The sequence below is a fragment of the Hydra vulgaris genome, chromosome 09, assembly GCF_038396675.1.
Source record: "Hydra vulgaris chromosome 09, alternate assembly HydraT2T_AEP".
NCBI lineage: Eukaryota > Metazoa > Cnidaria > Hydrozoa > Anthoathecata > Hydridae > Hydra > Hydra vulgaris.
In genome coordinates, this window is record NC_088928.1 from 39045001 (window position 1) to 39067500 (window position 22500).

A 22500-nucleotide genomic window follows, 5' to 3' on the forward strand; every position below is an offset into this window, starting at 1 on the left:
AATATCGTCAAATATAAGTTCATTCTCTTTTAGAAAATCATTTAACTCATCTGGTAAAATGTTTCGAAAACCGCTTGAAGTTACATTTTTTCTAACTTTACTTGCTGGTGTAGCTAAACAACTAGGCGGAATATTTTAAAAACAGATGATGGGTTTAAAGGTCGTTGCTTCCCATATTTGCTTTCAAAAGGTGCTTCATTTGGCCAATGCAGCTGACATAATGCTGTATAGTCTGTAACAATAAAACCAGTTCTTGGGATAGCTTCACTACATCTTTTTCTCTCCTCTAGATTCTTCGGGAATTTATAAATTGATATTTTTGTCGTATTTGAGTATTGATATTTTTGTTGTAGTTGAGATAGTTCGACTTGCAAAGAGATACACAGCATTTTAAAGGCATTTTTAAGGCATTTTAATTATTAAAAAAACTTATCGTTAGTTTGACAATATTATTACCTTACAATGTTAACGCCTTGAACCTTTCAACGTTATCGTCTTGATGTTGGGCTATCTAATTTATAAACCAATCAAATTTTAAAGATTTATTAAAAAAGCGCGAACACAAACTTTCGTCTAATGTTAATAGATGAAAATATAAACATAGTATTAGGAATTGGCCTTCAGTTTAACAACTTTGTTGCGCGATGTCAAGGCTTCTTATTATAGAAGGCCGCGGTCACACATAATATTCTGAAACTAATAAACAAACATCTAAATTTCTATAAGTAAATTTATTCTTTGATCATTGCCTTCATATCCTATCTTATCTTCATATCATAATCTATTATGGAATTATTTATACAACATATCACAACAATATTATTAAATTTGTGATGTTCAAATATCATATGAACATTCTCTAACATGTTCATATGATATTTGAATATAGTTCTTGAGTATATTATCTGCAAACAATTGACTGATGCAAGTTCTAATGTTGCCAAAAACCAAGCATGCATGTATGGGACACTGCAGTGTCCCACAAAGAAATGCAGGTTTGAAAGTCAAATTTTCTTTATTAAAAAAAAAATTAAAATAGGGTAGAGATAGGGAGGTTTCTGTAACTTTTTTTAGGCTCCAAAACTTTAAACTTTATATATAATAAGGTTCATAAAACTTAAGGGACTAACGAAGTACATTGAGGAACAAAAACAGGATATTTACAGAAACTTTTAATCTGGAGTACCACAGTGTAATTGGGAATAAAGTCTCTGGGTCCAGTATTCAAAATAATATGATCTAAAGTAATATATAAATTAAATAAAATGCTTTAAAATGCATGCAGTTATACATATAACTCCTGATAGTTAACTATATGTATAACTAGTTATACATAAAATTTATTATATAAACTTATTTTTTAAGGTTATGCTTGAACAAATTAGAACCAATTAATTCAAATTCAAGATTTAGTTCAAGTTCAAGTTATTTGTTCATTGTTTTTTTAAATTTATTTGTTCAAATTTGTTAACTAGTACTAATTCTTACCACAGCAAGAATATTTATCATTGTTGAACGTGATTTTATTAGTAACTTAATTTTACTATCAACATATTTTGACAACACCCTTTACATTTTAAATGATGACAGCTTTACTTTTCTATTGATGTTAAATTTACTACGTTTCAATAACTCAGATTGAATTTTAACTGAATTATGTGTTTAGGCTATGGGATCATCCATAAATGATGCCAGTAGATAGAGGGGCAGTGTGAGTTTAACAATAATTGACAATGGGGAGGGGATGCTGAGACCAAAATAATGTCAATTAAAAAATTGAATTAAAAAAAAAAGTAAAATATTTTATTTTAAAAAAAAGTAAAACAATTTATGCTAGCTATGAGCAGGTTTTAGAGGTATTTACACCAACAATGTGGTCTAAAAACTTCTTGCTTTTGTTGCTTAAAACTGTAGAGGATCAAAGGAAAAACAATTTAAATTCAGAAATTAGCTTGCTTATCTGAAAGAACAATTTAAGTTTTTTTTTTTTTACTTTTAGTACTGTTGAGAATAAATGTATAATTGAACCAGAAAAAAATTGATGGTATATGCATTTTTTATATTATATTAACAATTCAGATATACCATCATAATACGATAACAAAAACTGACATCATTTTCAATGGGAGATGGCAAAAAATTGACTGAGTTTGATAAAGGGTGAAGTTGTTCAATAAACCGGGTCATCATCTGACATCATTATGCATAGATGACCCTACAATTTAAGTAAAATAAGTAATCAATTTGCCATATTTCTCTTTAGAAAGTGTAAGAAAAAAGCATTGTTATGCTGAGAACCTACCTATTGAGCAAGCTTTGACCACCTATTTTATAAATTTGAGAGACAGAAGTGGAAGTGCGAATCGTAAAAGAACTAATAACAATGCTCTAAATTAGTTTTTAACTTTGTAGACTAGCATTAATATAGTATTTAGTAATATTATTAATATGATTTTTATAATTTGTATTTATTTCCATTAATTATCAGTTGTCAGTCTCCATTTTATAAAATGAATTAAAAAACTATTTGTTTATAGTATTACATATATTTTTATAGTATTTTATAGTAATAATAATACATAAATACTAGTTTCCTAATGCTATTATCATCACAATGTTAATGGTATTCGTTTTAAAGTGAAATTTTGTATCAATTTTATTGTTTTAATGTTATATTCATATATATATATATATATATATATATATATATATATATATATATATATATATATATATATATATATATAATATATATATATATATATATATATATTATATATATATATATATATATATATATATATATATATATATATATATATATATATATATATATATATATATATATATATATATATATATACAGTATGTCAAAAAAGTCTATCACCCCCTGATGGTTTTTCAATAAAAACAAATTTTTATATGCTTAAATATAGATTTTTGACCCGATTTTTTTTCTTAAATATTGAATTTATATCAAAAAGCATTTTTATTACAAGAAATTAATGTTCTTATACTTAAAACAAAAATTATCCACTAAATTAGAAAAAGTGTAAGTCAAAAAAGTGTATCACCCTTTAAATAATTATTTTGCTAATATAAAATTAATAGTCTCTTTGTGCGCCTTTTGCCTTGATGACTGCAAGACATCTTTTAGGCATTGAATTTACTAAGTTTTTAAGCCATCGTGTGTCAAACTTTTCCCACTCCTCAATGAGAATTGCATTTAATTGCGACAAACTGGATGGTTTTTGATCAGCTACTTTAATTTTAAAAAGATTCCATAAATTTTCAATTGGATTTAGGTCTGGTGACTGAGGAACCCAATCTAACATCTTAATACTGTTTTTCTTTAACCACTCAGTAGCTAACTTTGATGTGTGTTTAGAATCTCGATCCTGTTGAAAGATAAAATTACGAGATAAGCCAGCACTTCTGGCGCTTGATCTCAGTTTTCGCTTCAGAATGTCAGTATAAACCTCTTTTGTCATTATTCCATCAATGAATTTGAGTTCGCCAACACCACCCCAAGCAAAAGAGCCCCAAACCATCATTTGACCTATGATAAGAGGAAAAAATAAGTTAGAAGTATATATTATATTGAAATTTTATAATAAAGCTTAATGTCACCTCCCCCATGCTTGACAGTTGGTCTCATACATTTAGGATTTTGGTGTTCACCATTTTTTCTCCATTTGCTTATGATACCATCAGAACCAAACAAACAAATTTTTTTTTCATCAGGCCATAAAACTCTTTGCCATTGGTCAATAGTCCAATTTGAATGTTTCTTAGCCCAAGCCAATCTTTTCTTTCGATTCTTTTTACTCAAAAAAAGCTTTTTTAGAGCAACTCTACCTACAAAACCTTGATTTTTCAAGCGATTGTGAACAGTTTGAGGATCTACAATTATACCATGATCTGTTTGTAAATCTTTCGCAAGCTTTGGTGCAGATAATCCTCGATCTTGTTCAACTTTTCGAATAATTTCTCTATCAATCAATGCGTTGGGTAGTCTTAGCTGGGCGTCTTTTTCTTGGCAAATTTTTAACAGTACCTATTTTTTTATAATTTCTAATGATATTTCTTACACTAATAGGCTTAACATGGACAATTTTAGAAATAGTTTTATATCCTTTTCCACTTTTATAGTGTCCCAGGATCAGTTTTTTTACTGAATCCTGAATTTCATATCTTTTCGCCATAATTTTCTTATTAAGAACCTAAAAAGAAAACAAACTTTGCTAAAAAATTAGTTAGAAAAACTTCTATCAATCAAATTTGATTGTTTTTGACTTATTTTCTGCAATTTTACTAATTTAAACAACAGAAAAGTTAAAAAATGATTAGGGGGTGATACACTTTTTTGACATACACTTTTTCTAATTTAGTGGATAATTTTTGTTTCAAGTATAAGAATATTAATTTCTTGTTATAAAAATGTTTTTTGATATAAATTCAATAAAAAAAATAAAATTGAGGTAAAATATCTAAATTTAAGCATATAAAACTTTGTTTTTATTGAAAACTCAACAGGGGGTGACTTTTTTGACATACTGTATATATATATATATATATATATATATATATATATATATATATATATATATATATATATATATATTATTTTTACTTTATTTACAACCCCATTTGATATACAACAAACCCTTACAAAGCTTACAATAATTCAGTTAAGATTCAATCTGAGTTATTGAAACGTAATAAATTTAACATCAATAGAAAAGTAAAGCTGTCATCATTCAAAATATAAAGGGTGTTGTCAAAATATGTTGAAAATAAAATTAAGTTACTAATAAAATCACGTTCAACAATGATAAACATTCTTACTGTAGTAAAATATAGTACTAACTGTTAAATTTGAACAAATAAATATAAAATTAACATAAACAATGAATAAATAAGAACATTAACTTGAACTTTAACTAAATCTTGAATTTGAATTAATTGGTACTAATTTGTTCAAGCATAACCTTAAAAAATAAGTATATTTATATTTTATATATTAATAATAATTATATGTATAACTAGTTATACATATAGTTAACTATCAGGAGTTATAAGTATAACTATATGCATTTTAAAGCATATTATTTTATTTAAACATTACTTAGATCATATTACTTTGAAAACTGGACCCAGAGGCTTTATTCTCAATAACACTGTGGTACTCCAGATTAAAAATTGAAAAGTTTCTGTAAATATCCTGTTTTTGTTCCTCAATGTAGTTCGTAAGTCCCTTAAGTCTTAAGGACCTTATTATATATAAAGTTAAAAGTTTTGGAGCATAAAAAAAGTTACAGAAACCCATCTCTATCCTATTTTTTTCTTTTTTTAATAAAGAAAATTGGGAATTCTTTGACTTTCAAACCTGCATTTCTTTGTGGGACACTGCAGTGTCCCATGCATGCAAGATTGGTTTTTGACAACCTTTCAACTTGCATCAGTTAATTGTTTGCAAATAATTTACTCAAGATCTATATTCAAATAACTATTATATTATCTTAATAATACGTCTATTTGCACAAATCTTAATCTTATTTCTAGAAAGAAAGATAAAAATTATTCGTGGTACTTACATACTTGCTTGCCATTCTCTTTATTAATATAAAATATTTTCACACAATATAAACGTAACGCAATGCAATGTCGATTTAAAAATTTTTTTTTAGTTTCCAGCTTTTAAATTAATTCCCATGCAAATCCCACAGGAAACCCACGTGGGATTTCCCATGTGTGTAAATACCATATGGTTCCCACATGTAACCCATGTGGGATTACCCACATGGGTTTAAGGTGACAAATTTCCATACGGATACCACATGGGAAAATCCGTCCCACATAAATCCCATCAATCCCACACGGAACCCACGCGGAACCCATGTGGGACGCGGTTTTTTTTTTCACTGGGTAGTAGTACTTATAAATGTAGTACAAACTTTTGATACTACAAAAGTAAAAATAATTGACACCATAAAATGTAGATTTTAAATTATAAATAGTATTTGTGAAGCTCATAATGCAACTTCTACTAAAGAGAGTTGGTAGCTGTTGTAAATTTGGAACCTAACAAAGCTCGCTTTGAAGCTGTTAAAAGATGGAAGGTAGAGGCAATGCGGCAATTCCAGGTGTTGGCAATGCGGTTGTTAAAAAAATTGAAACGAGCTAAATTGTTGCTTTATTTTTTCCTATAAAGTTTCTCTCTGTGGTTATCTCTTGGTGGAACTGTTTGGGAAGTGGAAGTGGAACCTGGTGGAACTGTTTGGGAAGTGGAAGTGGAACTTGGTGGAACTGTATTAAAGGGAAAGTGCTAGTATGTCGATGATAGTAAGTCTTTTTAGACTACGAGACAAATAATTAAAAAAGAAACAAAAACGAAACCAATACATTATACAAAAACTTGTGGTTTGTAAAATATAAACTTTAAGTAAAAAAAAGCATTTGTTATTCCATAGCAAGAAAGTTGATATCAAAACTGAGAAATAGATTACTTTCATTTAATTAAAGTTTACATCTATAACAAATAATATCTAAAAAGTCAATATTTGTAGTTGCTAAAGCACGAATTAATTTACAACCGTGCAGCTCATCTTCATTAAAATATGTACTATTTGCAACTTTAACTAGTAAATTCAATTTTGAAAAGAGAATCTTTAACTTTTTTATTAGGGTAAGAATTTTTACATTTTTAGATTGATCGAAAAGTTTCCCTAAAATACGGCGCCACACCTTTTTTAAGATTTGTTTTTGCTTTCAATAAATGCTGAAGAAATTAAATACCTACTTTTGAAGAAGCAGATTAATTTTTTTGGTAATCGGTAAAATGCGAACTGCAAACCGAACTTTTTTGCGAACCAAGACATTATATCTTAATGACCACTACAGTTATGTTTAAAAAAGTCTTTGCTCTTCAATTTTTTAATTTAAATTATATATTGTGGAATTTGATATATTTTATTTAAAATATATTGTATTTCTTTTAAATTAAATATAATTAGTTTCTGTTTGAAGTCAAAAGTATAAAGTAAGATAATTTAACGGCAAACGGAAAATGAAAAATATTTTATTATTAACAACCGATAGAACTATGGTTCGCATTTTACCGACTACTTCATTTTTCCTTATTTTTGGCGGTTAGAGAAGTTAGACAACTTTTAGCAATATTTGGAAATATGATGATGGCTTTAAATTACCACGACAGGATTCTCATAAATCATTTACTTTTATTTTTTTTTTAAATAGTAGTTATACGTCTACTTGTCACAAAATTCATTACTACATAATTACAGAACATTTGTTTCAATAATTCACTTTTACACGTGTTTAATTTAATTTTAAATACGACAAATAAAGAAGTTCTTTCAGTGCAAAAATTATTATCAAAAAGAGAATATTTACTCACGAAAAGATAGAAAATTATACATTGATGAATCAATAATAAAAAAATATATTTGATGAATCAATATTGAAAACTATAATAAAAGATTAATGCTAAAAGAAGGTGCGCGGTATGTTACAAACACAAAATTCGAAAAGATTCAAGATATGAATGTGTAGAATGTGATGTAGGACTTTGTGCAGCTCCATGCTTTTTTAATCATCATAAAAAAAGTGAATGCTAGTGAATACATTTTTAAAATTTTGTATGATTATATATTCTTAAACTTGAATAATAACATTTTGTAGTGTTTAATCATGTTAAAAATGTAAAAAACTTTTTTTTTATTAGTAGAAAAACACGGAACATTTAGAGACCACTTCAAAAAAAAAAAAAAAGCTGGACCAATAGCGACAGTATTTAGAAAAAAACACGGGACTGTTAAAGGGTTATTATTGATCCATTTTTTTTTCGATTAAGTTTTTATAGTTTTTGTAATTAACTTCGTTCTTACAGATTTTGTGTTTTAAATATTTTTCCTCAGGTAGATATAATAGTCCCCTTGAAATATGACATCAATACCAAAAAAAATTTCATTGTCTTAATTTAAAAAAAAATTAAATATTTAACTATAACAAACTAAGCTTTTTACGTTACATCAGTTATCTTTTTTTTTACGTTACATCAGTTATCTTTTTTTTATTGAACAATTTTGGCTTATTGTTTGAGTTTAATAAACCTAATTTTCTTTTATTATTTTTCTTTTTTTCTCCAAAATTTGCATCATTCAATCTAATTTCTACTTCTCTTCTTATAATTGATATAGGCTTTAAAAGTTTGACAGCATCATCTTCATTTGTTTCAAATTCTTTCATTTTCAAACCGATAAAGGTTTCAATAGCTTTGAGTCTATCAATATCGAATTGAGTTAAAAGGGTTAGAGCCATTCCCCCTCTTCCAGCACGAGCAGTTCGACCTACTCTATGAACATAGTCTTTAGGTGAAGCAGGTACGTTATAATTTATCACAAGTTGAACAAGAGGTATATCCAATCCGCGACTAGCTACGTCAGTAGCAACAAGTATTTTAACGTGTCCGGAACGAAAGCGTCCTAAAGATGCAAGTCTCTCTCTCTGAGACATTACAGAATGAAGTCCAGCACATTTAAATTCTACTTTTCGTAACATAAATGATATCACCTGACAACTTCGACATGTTTGAGTAAATATTATAACAGATTTTTCGGGAAAATTTTGAAGCAAATGCACTAGATAGCAGTCTTTTACTTGAGATGGTATTAGTAGATATCTTTGATCAAGCTCTGTTACAGTAGCAAAACTAAAAACAAATATAAATGATAGTGCTTCTCTAATTAAACCATTGTTAAAAATAAAATAATAATTTTATATATATATATATATATTTCTGTATATATATATATATATATATATATATATATATATATATATATATATATATATATATATATATATATATATATATATATATATATATATGTATATATATATATATATATATATATATATATATATATATATATATATATATATATATATATATATATATATATATATATATATATATATATATATATATATATATATATATCTGTGTGTGTATACTTTTATTAAAACTCTAAGAAAGTTTATACTGTAAGTGTATGTATACAAAACAGAAAAATCCCAATATCAATAAACAAGTGAACCTTTTAAAAATGACACTCTATTTTCTTATAACATCATTCTTATTGGTTCCTTTTGTACTTTTATGACCTTTAATATGTTTTTAACTGCATTTTTATTGTTTGCATCAAGATTTTGATAATATATATGATCTCTATTGTTTTTTACATTCTATTTCAGCTATTTATACCAATTTTAAAATTTTTTTATTTACATAATTTTAAAAACATATACTTTTTAGTCATTTTTTAACTGAGGATAAATATGCCATAATTAAAATCTGTATTAAAAAATTAAAATTTAAAGAATTTTATAAAAAAAAAAAAAAAAGATTTTATAAAAATAGTATTAAGAGAATTTTCTAGAAACTTTTCTAGTGGGAAAAATAATTTCAACTATTCCCAACAAACTTAGTACTACAGAAATAGTTCATCGAAATTAAAACTTTCTGAGAAAATAGAAAATCTGAATGCCAAAATAAAAATGGATCATTTATACCAAAAGGTCCTTCATTCAGTTACATTATTGCATAATATATAAAGTTGTAGATCCAAGGACATATAGTAGATTTGAAGTAATTACAAAAAGACAATTTTTTTGCTTTTTTCTTTATGGAAGGTTTGGTGACTTGGATAAACGACTTTAATAGTTGTCAAAAATAAAAATATAAGTTTTTTTACTACCAATAAAAGCAATTCAAGTAATATGAATTTGAAATTAAGATTTATCCTACTAAATCTTGTCTACTTACCTAAGGATATTTTGCACAGTACTGCTTATGCAGTAGCTGGAGAGAGTTTAATCTTACATCAATATACAGCAATTCTAAGCATTTTTATTAACAATTCTAATGGTTGCTTGTCTGAAATTGTATGGTCAACCTTGTTTTTATCAGAACCAGTCAAGTTCACAAGTGCAAATGAAATTTGACCACATAAAAAGCATCGCTAAGTCTTTAAATTCTCTTATAACAATTAATTTTGACAAAAAAATTGATTAAAAACAGGCAGAAGGAAAACAATTTTCAAAGGATATGTCTTGCAAAGATTTAGAAACAGAGTTACCAGCAATAAACTCAGGCTCTGAAGGAAATTGAAAAAAAAATTTAGATTTGGATTAACATAAAAAGTTCAATGTCTTTGATATCACTAACACTAAGACAGATAAAGCAAAGCTTGAAGCAGAATTATTCTGCAATTGAAGTGCACTATGTTGTTAACTGTCAACATTAAGCATTTAAAGAGAAAAGTTATTTTAACAACATATTTACAAAGTAAATTTAGAAAAAAAAAGACAACATTTATTTCTATCCATGTGTATAAACAAAAACTGAAAAAGTAACATTTTCCTAAAAACAGGGCAAAAGTTGGCTTTTTTGCCCTTTATGGAAATCTTTCTAATGCTTAACATATGAAGAATTTCCAATGCTTAACATAAAAAATAAAAAAATAAAAATAATTTTAAAATAAAAAGTCAAATAAATTAGGATAGTTTAAATAAATTAGAATATTTAAAAAGTTTTTTGAAAAACCTTAGGTCTTTTTAGGAGGTTTTCAAAAATATGATATTTTATGCTTTTTTAGGAGGCAATGCTGCTTTATACAATTTACCTATAACTACAATATATACTACAACATAACCCCAAAAAAATGTAACAAGTTAATAAATCATAAACATTATAATTACCATACTCAACACTTGGGTTGAAAATTTTTGGGAAATTTTGCTCAAAACTTCTATGAATTTAAAAAAAAAATCTTTTTGCAATAAGCTTATAGTTATTATATAGTTTTATAAAATTTTAATTTTTTGTTATTTCTTTGTTTCAAAAATATGCATTTTATCATCATAGTATTTGGGTATTATTTAAATATTTCAACAAAAAGTATTAAATAATAAAGACCCACGAGCGAAAAATGCACATAATTTTTATAGTCAATTTAAGAATGGCGCATTTTTATAAAAAAGCAACAAAACGCTCCAGTTGTTATATCTTACTTTTACATTACTTTAGTGAAACAACAAATAGTAGATATTTTCCGAGTTAACTTGTCTTTTGAGCTTGTGTATAAAATATTTCTAGCTTTTACTTCTCTCAAATACGATGTCAAATATTTACAAAATACAAGAATAAATTTTTTTTTAGATTAATAAGTTTTATTGTGTTTTATTTTTGTAGAGTGTTTTAAAGAAGCAAATATTTTTATGTGTAAAGATTGCATACAAAGACGATTTTTGGGGAAGGGTGTGTGGGGAAAGGGGTTGTTCTACCCCTAAGGTGATTTTCAAGTTACAGTCGGTTTTTTAACGAATTTAGTTGGCTAGTTGGGTAATAGACACAATTCAGTTAGGTGATGTTAGTTTTTATGGACCTTTTTTTATTTTTATTTTAAAGAAAACAGTTGGTATTTTTACAGATTCCCCCCACCTAATTTTTTAATTTATTGATTTATTAAGTCATAAGTGCCCTAGCAAGTTTGGGGTGAGTGAGACTTAAGTCTTAAAAGCACTTATTTAAACATTGAGGTGGAATTTATGACCTCAAAATGATTAGTTCTTTATCTTTATTGCTAACTATATTTTTAAATAGTTCAAATTTAGCAAAATATTTTTATTTACTTTTTGCCTTTCATTAATCAATAAAGTCTTTAAATCAAGAAAAAATTGTAAAATACTGTAAATATTAAATAGGCCAATTTAATAGATATTTAGAAATGCCCCATTCCCTTTAAGGATGGGGGTGTACATTATGTAAAGCCTTAAACAAAGCTTGCTACTGTAATGGACATCAATATGCTTAGCAAATAATGGGATAAAACAGTTTTAGAAAATTTTGAAAACAAATTATCATAGTTGCTACTTAAAGTTATAATAAAAAAACTCAAAATAATACCAAAAAAAGTGTTTTACAAAGGGGCTTTCTAAAATTTTTATAATCTACTTCACAATATTTTACCATAAAATTGTCCATAACAACTGTCTAAATAAGACAAAATTTTACCCGTTAATTATAAAATAACTTATCTTTTTTGAAAAATTTTTGGGAAATTTTTAACCCAACTCAACACCATTGAGAAATATATTTTTAGAAATAAAAGGACAACAAAAGTAAGAGTAAGGTAACATATATATATTAAATATATTTAATGTTACATTTGTATATATTATAGGTAAAGTAAGTAATTTTCAAACACTTTATTAGAATTGTGAGCATTTTATTAAACTGCTACCATAAAGTAAAATTATAGGGACTTGCTTATCTATAATTTTACTTTATGGTAGCTTATCTTATCTTATCTGCCAAAAACTTGTTTAAGTTATTAAAGATAAATTATTTTCTCATTGCACAATGCTCATTACGCATGCATGGATACCAATGTTAACTTAAGTGAGAAAGAGGGTTTATAAGCATACTTATAACATTCAGTTCTGCAACTTCTTCTATGTGTTACACAGCAGCCACAGGTTATTGTTATATATATAAAAAAAATCCACAGAAAACAGTCGATGTTTATAACAATTATGACTACATTGTGGCTGTATGTTCAAGACAACATAATGGACTGTTCAATAAACAGTTTTAGGCAATTATAACAACTTTTTCTCGAATATAGCTATATATTATATATGAGGCGCGCTCTGATAAAATCTCATAAAAAAATTTGCTTTTACTATAGAATCTTAAACACAATACAGACATTGTCAAAAATATGTTCACTGTTGTTGAAAAGATTAGAACAATGCTGGTTCACTGTGCTATTTACATAATCTAGACTATAAATCAGATTCAGAATTGCCGGATAATATTTTAAAACATCCAAACTGTTAAAATGTCAAGAGAAATATATATACATTTATTTCTACAAGAGAATAGCCTAATAAAAATTTAACTAGAAGTAAAATCAGCATTTTACTATAAGTTTAAGTCAACTTGTAAAAAAAAAAAAAAAACTAAAGCTGAAAAATTATCAAAAGGTATAATGCATACAATATCAGCAATAAAAAGTACAAAAAGAAATAACTTTTAAATCATCACCTTAAGAAATTTTAAACTGTATTTAACATGAAATAACAGTACATGAAAACAATGGAAACTTTAGAAAAAGTTTACAAAACTATGCTAAGACTTCCCCTATCTTTAAAAGAAGCAAAAACAAGTTTTAGGCAGCTTGTTTGTTTATTACTAAGTTGCAAACTAATTTAAATGGTGACATTTATGATAACTTTTTTGAGATATGAGGAAAAAAGAGAAATAAAAAGTAGCAATTTGGTTTTTTTAAACAGTAAAAAAATTATTTATAGAATTAATCAAATAATTTTTCAAAAAAACACCAGTTACAACACCTAACTTAATTCACAAGTTACTACCACTCCTATAACAAACTAAAAAATGGAGGAGATATTTTCTTAACAGCGAAAAGCTGAAAAATAGAAAAAAGAAAAAAAAAGAAAAATTGTTAAGAATAAAAGCTTTACAAAAAACTAATGAAGTGAAAATAATGAAAATATTAAAGAATATAAATTGAAAAAAAATATTAAACAAACAGAACAACTAAAAGCAAAGTTAAAAGAAAGAATGTGCTTGAGAAATTCGAAAATAAAAAAAACTCTAATAAGTTATCAAAAGAAAACAAAAAAAAAACAGTTTTATTAATTTATGTTGTTTGCATTGTTTATATTGTCATGTATTTTAGTGTATTGCTTATATTGTTGTGTATTTATATTTTTCTTTATACTGTCATGTAATTTTGTGCATCGTTTATATTGACATGGTCATATGTGTATTGTTTATAATGTTGTGCTTTTTTTTTATGTGTGGTGTTGTTGCTAATTATTTTTATTCTTGTTGCGTTTTACATTTGCTGCTATGATTCAAGTGATTTCATATTTTTTTGTATCATCATAATATTTAAATATATCTTTTTGTTTTCTTCTTTATTTTCTATCATCCTACTGATTGTTAAACGTTTGTTATCTCATTCACTTTTTCCTTTTTTGTTATTAGTCTGGCTTTTTTTTAATAGTTATTATTCTTCTTTTTATTAAATTATTTTTTGGTCTCTATCTATATTATTACTTTTTGTTGTTTGTTTGTTTTTTGCTTTATTTGTTTATTTTATTAAGGTGTCACTTCAATGACTAGTTTTTAACTATACAAATAACAACAAACCCAATTTTGTAAAATTATAACTAAATCTGTAATTTTTTTCAATTTTATGGTTAAACAAACAAACTAAAAAAAAAAAAAACATTTAGAAAATCAGAATAAATTTAAAAAAGAAAAATAACATAAAATAGTAAAAACTTTTTTACTATCTTATGTTATTTTTATTTTTTTCAAGTTCTTTAATTTGTATTTATACGAAAACACCTTGCTTGGTTTCACTCTTTCATATTAATTCTTTCTTGACATAACTCAGGTTCAACTTTTTTCTCAGCAAGTTCCATGCACTCTATATCGTTTTCATGACAAAATCTTTTTTTGTGATCTTGTTTTTTCAATTGAACTTTTTGATATCAGCTGTGGTGAGCTACTTTCTAGCATTTTCAAGCTCAATAAAATATTTTTGATGAGCTGATCGAAAAACTTTGAACTGTGTGATGTTTTAAACCAAAGGCAATTAGATAGTTCTTTACAATTTAATTCTCTGAGAGACAATACTATAAGGGATCATGTTTTTTTCTCCAGTAGAATTGTTTATGCTAAAACCATGTTCAACAGCAGCTTGGTCATAGCTTAAAACTAATCTAACAATAAAAGACTATGTAATTAAAGTGCTGACACAGCCTAATAAAATCATCAAGACAATCTTTTGGATTAGAAGGTTCTTGTTTGCTTTAATTTCATTATTAATATCATTTTAAAGCTGACCACTAAGTCATATTTTTGTGGCAATAGGATCTTTATACTCATGTAGTACTTTTCAATATTAATACAAGGAATTTCTAGGTTTTTTTAACTTGGTTTTTTTTTTCTACAGTTGCAGATTTGGACAGGAATGGCGTGCGATCGCACACTGTAACTTATCACACATAATTTTTTTTCGTTACAGTTTGACCACAGCAGTTTTGATGTTTTACCAATTTAAATGCAATTAAAAAATTGTTATGTTATGACTTACTTTTAATCGTTGATCTTTTCTTATGTTTTTATTTTATACGAAGGCTTTAAACAAAATAAAAAGTTAACTATAATGATCATTTATAATAAGCTCGTTAAAAAATGCATTTTGTGTAAATTAAATGTTATATCTACATTTTTTTTTAGTAGGCATAGATTTTTTATGATAAATTTAAATGTTTGAAAATATTTTTCCATGTCTTTCTGAAAATCTTTTAAAAGAATACTTTTTTAAAGTTACTTTAAATTATGAATAATTTAAATTAAATCTTCCCATTGCAATGAAATGATTTAATTGCTTTATTGTTTTTGTTTATATTTTTATGAAGAATTGTTTAAAAACTTTTTTTTTTAAACTTCATTTCATGAAATGATTTGAAATTACTATTAAAAAAGATTGTTATTATTTTAAACAATATTTTTTGACAACTTTTTGAAAAAAATGTTTATACAATTTAAAAATATTATATTTCAATAACTTAAATAAAACTTTTTTATTTATTAAACAATCATTAGAACTAATTCGTAATTAAACAATCATTAGAACTAATACATAATTAAACAATCATTAGAACTAATTCGTAATTAAACAATCATTAGAACTAATTCGTAATTAAACAATCATTAGAACTAATTCGTAATTGAACAATCATTAGAACTAATTCATAATTAAACAATCATTAGAACTAATTTGTAATTAAACAATCATTAGAACTAATTCGTATTTAAACAATCATTAGAACTAATTCGTAATTAAACAATCATTAGAACTAATTCGTAAAAGCGTTTTGCTTAACATTAATAAATCGTTTTAAAAAGTCAGTTTTGAAGTAATTTATTTCAAATGCAATTAAAAAAGTAACAAAAAGTTATTTTCACTTCGAGTTTTTTGAGTTTACTTTAAAGCTTATATATTTTGTTTTTTGTTGTTTCGGATTTGTTTGTTTTTTTTCGGATTTCTTTAGTTTTTTTTTAGTTTTTTCCTATTTTAACTTTAACTCAGCATTTCTTTTTTCAGCGCATTTCTGAAATGTTTAAATCATCAAAATATCTAAACAGTTGTGGTCAATTGGTCAACGAAAAAATCATATTCAAATGTTAACTAATAATCATAGCATGCCTGTCCAAACCTGCAGTTGATCATAATGCAGATAGCAGGTGATTAATCAAAAAAAATTCTAAACCCCTCACTTTTTCCCAGTTTCTGCACTTCTTAAAGACTGGTTTTGTTATAACTTTAAGCAATTTTAAACTAAAAATTTTCAAATGTCTGAGGTTGACAATTCATTCCTCGCCTCACTTCTATATTGTAAGGGTGAAACCTTTAAGTTAAAAATTGTGCCAATCTGATGCTGACCAAAAACAGTTTAAAAACAGCTAAATATTGCCAACCTAATTTTTAAAATTCTGAGAGCTGAATATTACAGTAAGAAAAGAAAAAAAGCTGGTTTAAAGTAAAATCACTGATCAGATCATTTAATGCTGATGAAAAAAAATCAATTCCTCTAAAAAGTCCAGTTTTTAGCCATTTTGAGATGCTTGTAAATTATTTTAACACTTTGTTTTGATCTAAGATTAACAACATATAAGACCATTAGACCAAACTATCAGAAAATGCAAAGATAATCTTGTCAAATTCACACCAAAAATGCCAGCATTTAAAGCAAATTGCCCCCTTTGATTGGTACCAACCCAAATCCTTCCCCCACCCTAGGAGTATGTGTAGGTGGGTGGGCATTGGAGGGGGGGGGGGAGCTAGTGTGACCTAAAATAAAATAGAATTTGAAGAAATAATGCTTTCAATTTAAAATTAATTTAGATATTTAGGTATTAAGTATCTAAACATCTAAATTAATTTAGAGACCTTCATTTGAACCATAATGAAGGTCTCTAAAAAGTTACTGTTCCCTTTATTTGTGCCCCTATCTACTATAAAGACCAGATCAGGGAGAGGACAACCAGCCATATCTTTTTTTTTTATTAAGAAATGACTTATAATTAGTTGCACCCTTCACATAGGCCAGTAAACAGATTAGAGGGGCACTGGTTTCTAGTAACACATTCAACTGCTGATAATTGAAAATTAGAGTTATTTAAAAATGCTGGCATTTTTGGTGGGATTTTGACAAGTCTATATTGTTTGCATTATCAGATAGTTTTGTCTAATGGTCTCATATGCTGTTAATCTTAGATCAAAACAAAGTGTTAAAAAAATTTACAAGCATCTCAAAATGGCTGAAAATTGGACTTTTTAGGCGAATGGACATTTTGTTTTAAGATATATTTGAGTTCTAAATTGCAACAAGTTGCCTATATTTTGCTCATTTATTGCACAGTAGTAGCTAATCAGAAAACTTATATGTAAAGACTTGTGGATGAATAGAAAAATGCTACAGCTAGTTTCATTTTGGCATATTTTAGCAATTTTAGGATTTTTCCTAAGTTAAGGAGGTCATAACTTTTCTTTAACTTAATACAAGTTAATAAAAACCACTTTTTTAAAGAGAGAACTATCCTGAAAATAATTCTAAAAAAGTAAGACACTTGTTGAAAGTGAGAAAAATGTTATACAGCTTTAAAGTAGTCTGTTTTGACCATGTGTAAATCGAAGGGGGACACTGTGTCATGATTCTAAGGCTATAATTTTCAAACCATTGTACTTGAAAGTCTGAAATTTAAAATTTAACCTATCTACATAATGCACATAACAATATGTAAAAATCAGGAAAATCAGAGATGGCCACAGGCCATTGATTGAAATTTAATGATTTGACCCCTTTATAAATATGCTTTTAAAATTAAAATATTCCTATAAATTTAAGAAATCAGATAAAGAATAAAGAAAACAATTTAAAAATGTTAATACATACTCAGATTTGACCTCATAACAAAATGGATTATGTGCAACTTCCTTCAAATGATTAATTGCATCAGTGATCGTTGCACTGAAAAGTAAAGTCTGTCTCTTTTTAGCAATGTTATCAAAAATCACCTAAAGGCATTTAATGTTATTTTAAAAAATGCACAAGTTTTATATTACTTTTATACTTAAGGGGAAAGGCAGGTTAGTTGATAAGCAAAGCTAGTTGATACGCACAATTTCCTGGCTAACTAAATCTTTTTACAGGTGAAGTGCTGCCACCTATTATTTGCTAATGTAACAGGAACTCACTAGTATTAACTTCAAGAGAGAGTAAGACAAAGTATTTATAATATTTTTAAAAAATTGCTTTGTGTTATCACAAGTGAAATCTTTAAAACCAGGTAAGGTGTCTTTTGTTTTAATTATATTTAGTAATTCCCCACCCCAATGTTGGAAGAAATATTTATAACTTTAACTTCAGGTTAGTTTTATTCTTTGGAAATAAGTTGAAATGCCTGAATAGAGAAAGAGAAAGCAAAATGGCGGTAATAGGGTTAGTTGATACAAAACATGTTAGGTTAGTTAATACATGTATTAACTAACCCTTCTTATTATCTAACTAAATTTTCTTAAGCAATTAATATCCACCACTAAATACGTCACAGATCTGAAGTAATAACTAAATTTTAATAACTTAATGTATAAAGCATACTTACTCAAAATTCCATCATTATAAAATAAATCTAAACAGCAAATTTTATCAAAACCTAATTTTAGAGGTAAGTAGTTTCAATATAAAGTATGATTGCTAGCAAGCAAAAACGAAATGTTATGTTTACAAAGACAAAAAATTAGAACCCCATTAGCTTTAGAGAAATTTTGAATTTTTTTTGTATTTATTATTTTTTTTGTCATTATTCTTATTTTATTTAACCTAATTTCTTGCTTTTGTTTCTTTTTTTGTTGTAATCTTACTTCTGTATTGAAACAAATTCACCTGTAAAATGAATAAGGTTTTTCTAAAATCATTTTATTTAATTTAATTTGGTCATTTAAAACTCATTTAAATTTAATGATAGAAATTTTTACTTATGTAATGATAAAGCTTATTTCAATGTCGCAGGAAAATGCTGAACTATTTATTATGTTTTACAGTTACTTTGTATCATTATGTTATAATTATTTTGTAACAACTTTTTTAAGAACATATTACTAGTTTTTTTAAATAGATCACTTTTTCAAGACTAACTTATAAAGTGTATCAACTAACCTCACAAGATGTATCAACTAACCTTATTCATAAGGTTAGTTGATCCATTAGAATAATATTTTTTTGAGGCAGGGATTCTAAGATAAAAAAAACTGAATGTTTAGCAATGTCTACACACATAAACAATACTTAAAAGTTATGCCAGGTCACTTTAAACAATACTTTCTAATAAAAGCCTTCCAGTAAATGAGGAAAAACTAAAAAATGTATTAACTAACATGCCCTTCCCCTATATTATTATCCCCTATATATTATACTATATTTATGTATAAAAATTATATATATATATATATATAATATATATATATATATATATATATATATATATATATATATATATATATATATATATATATATATATATATATATTTATCTACGATTTGTATTTATGTTTATGTACACAAACATAGTGCTTATAACTAAAACAAAATTTTAAAAATATAATTTAAATAAATGCTTGCCTCAAGATCATTTTCGAAACTTTTTTCTAACAACCGATCAGCTTCGTCAAGGACTAAAAATTTAATTTTTTTTAATGAAAACTTTGTTCCACTTGTTATATGTGAAGCTAATCTTCCTGGAGTTGCAATTACAACATGAGGTTGGTTGCTTAGTTCCATTCCTTGTTTAACCATATCAAGACCACCAATTATAACTGCATCATTAAGACCAATCGATTTTCCAAGTGCTTTAAATTGGTCTGCGATCTGAATAGCAAGCTCCCTTGTAATTAATTAATACGAGGAATTTTTATTTTATTTAAAGTATATAAAGATTTATAAACTATACAAAAAAAAAAGATTTACCTAGTTGGAGTTAGTATAAGAGCAAAAATCCCATAAGGGTCCTCAGAAAGCTTTTGAATAATTGGAAGAGCAAACGCTGCGGTCTTACCGCTTCCAGTTTTCGCAGATCCAATGCAATCTCTCCCTGAAAGAATTTCTGGAATGCAACTAACTTGAATTTCAGTGGGTTTGGAAATGCCCATTTCTAGACATTGTTTATTTAACCACTCATGAAGACCTAAATCTGTAAACTTTGTAGCCATTTTTTGACAACACGTGAAGTAAATCAGTTGTAACGCGTACTTTTTAAATAACTTTTCGTAAAAGTGAAAAGCTATTTTGTTTTTTTAAGTATCATGCATATTAAATAAAAATTATACGGTCAACATGAAATTTTTTTTTATCATTTATTTAATTATCAAATATATTGAAAATATCAAATATAAGATCAATATCAGTAAAAAGTCAAACCAACATTTAGCGAAAAAGCGCATGCATATTTTTTAAATTTTAGAAACGGGAGGGCGCGCAATAGGGTACAGCAAGAATTTTTTTTCTTCTAAAAGCTTAAGAAAAGGTGTATTCTTATGTAAAATCAAATTTTAAATAGGGTTTACTTAAAAATATTTTTGATTGGAAAAAGTTTTGATACCCAAATTTGCACTTTCAGAAATTGCAAAATTTAGTAAAATCTTTTTTGCCACACTTGTCCTTTATTATGTTTTACATGTCCTTCTTTTTCATTGCGATGAAATAATAAATGCAAATAATGATTTTAGACCAGTTGCAATTTTTTTTTATACTTGTTTCAAAGTCATTATCTTGCATGAATCCTACCAGCAATGCAGATTCTGGACATTTTAGGGGAGGGCGTCTTCAATTTTCAATGAGATTTTAATGATTAACAAATTTGCTTATAAAAATTGTTTTTTTTATGTTTCATTAGAAATAAAGGTGGTGCCAGTGATGCGGTTCTCCAAAAAACAGGAGGTTTATCTCATCTTACCCAAATAATATTTTGATAACACTACTATAACACTATTAAAAAAACAATAAATAAAATAAGATATCTTTCAAATCTATTGACATTGAAAATTTATTAAAATTTCTTTCTTTGTTTTAAAAACAGTTAGCAACTCTCTATGTTGAGCTCTAGCTCTAATATATCCATCTCTTGCATCTGGGTCAACTACTGACATGGATGCTACTGTCACTTGTTTTACAGCACGCTCGGTACTTTTAGTATGAATTTTAACAGAAGGAGTTATTAGAGGTGTCAATCTTAGCATTACCAACTTATCTTTAGTGAGAGAACAAGTAAAAACAGGTTCTTGTACCACACAATTTCCCATTTGACTAGCTCTTTAAGAGTAGTTGCTGCAAAGTTCAGTTTAGGTGTTTTTCTTGGTCTGATTTGCATGTCTCCAAGGATATCATTACCTCTTTGTTCCAAAATTCGGTCAACTGCAAAGTTGCGGTCTTCTGCATTATTACTAGATAATAAAGAGATTAATAAACTTTTATGATTCGCATACCAAGCGCCTAACTGGATGTAGGGAGTCACAATCTCTCTTACTATAACAGGTTGATTTCAAAGAAATTACGACAGAATGTAATTGGAAGCATCTTCAAGTCTGTCTTTAACTTTAATGTCAAAAAAAAGTTTAAAGTAAAATTGTAAACAAAATAAGACAAGTAACTCAAGATTTTTCAAATTCTGATCAGTTAAGTCATATCCCATGCCAGTAGTGAGCTATCTGGCATGACTTAGGGGGCCACATTGAATTTCTCTAAGATTAGGTGTCAATACGCCAATCTTAACTGCTTTGCATAACTTGTAGGTTTGTTTTTGATCTGTTGACATATTTTTTAGTATTGTTTCTGGAATGTCAACAAAGCTCTCTCCCTCTGGAAGAGCTTTAAATTGAGGATTGTACTCCATTTTATTAACATCAGTAAGACATTTTCCCACAGGACCTACAAAGCCAGTACTACATGATGTTAGTTCATCAATTTCTTCTATTAGGTGACGCAAAAATAACTCATTTGAATGAAGCATGCATATGGCCCAGTGGCATTTGTGACCTAACAGCTTTTCATGAGCAATCCTAAGAAATCCTGCTTCAATTAAATCTTGCAGATAACTTGTAGCAATTGCTGCTGTTGCAGCAGGTGAAATCCCAAACCTATAAAATAAAACTAGTTTATATTTCTTTTTATTAATTCATCATCCAAACTTTTGCTGCTCAACAAAATAATAATCTATATGATTACCTTATACTAGCCATTGCTGTGTTTTTTATTGACATAGTGTTTTTTCTTAACTTCTTTTCTAAAAATCGTGTTACAAGGAAAGCATAG

The 22500-nt window shown here is 26.7% G+C and overlaps 1 protein-coding gene and 1 long non-coding RNA gene across 2 annotated transcripts in view; both read right to left on the reverse strand.

Moving 5' to 3' along the window:
• The window catches only part of LOC136084772 (uncharacterized), a 7484-nt gene extending 1550 nt beyond the window's left edge, over nucleotides 1–5934 (reverse strand). Inside the window, exon 1 of the long non-coding RNA XR_010640841.1 lies at nucleotides 5598–5934. This is a non-coding gene — a long non-coding RNA (uncharacterized LOC136084772). The remainder of the gene's footprint in view (nucleotides 1–5597) is intronic.
• Nucleotides 5935–7975: 2041 nt separating this feature from the next.
• LOC100202601 (probable ATP-dependent RNA helicase DDX49) lies at nucleotides 7976–20657 on the reverse strand. The gene is made up of 4 exons (XM_065805649.1): nucleotides 20161–20657; nucleotides 19816–20077; nucleotides 18091–18212; nucleotides 7976–8734 (listed from the first exon to the last, which is right to left on the reverse strand). The coding sequence occupies exons 1-4, from the start codon at nucleotides 20400–20402 to the stop codon at nucleotides 8071–8073; spliced, it is 1290 nt and encodes a 429-aa protein (XP_065661721.1). The 5' UTR covers nucleotides 20403–20657; the 3' UTR covers nucleotides 7976–8070.
• Nucleotides 20658–22500: the final 1843 nt, after the last annotated feature.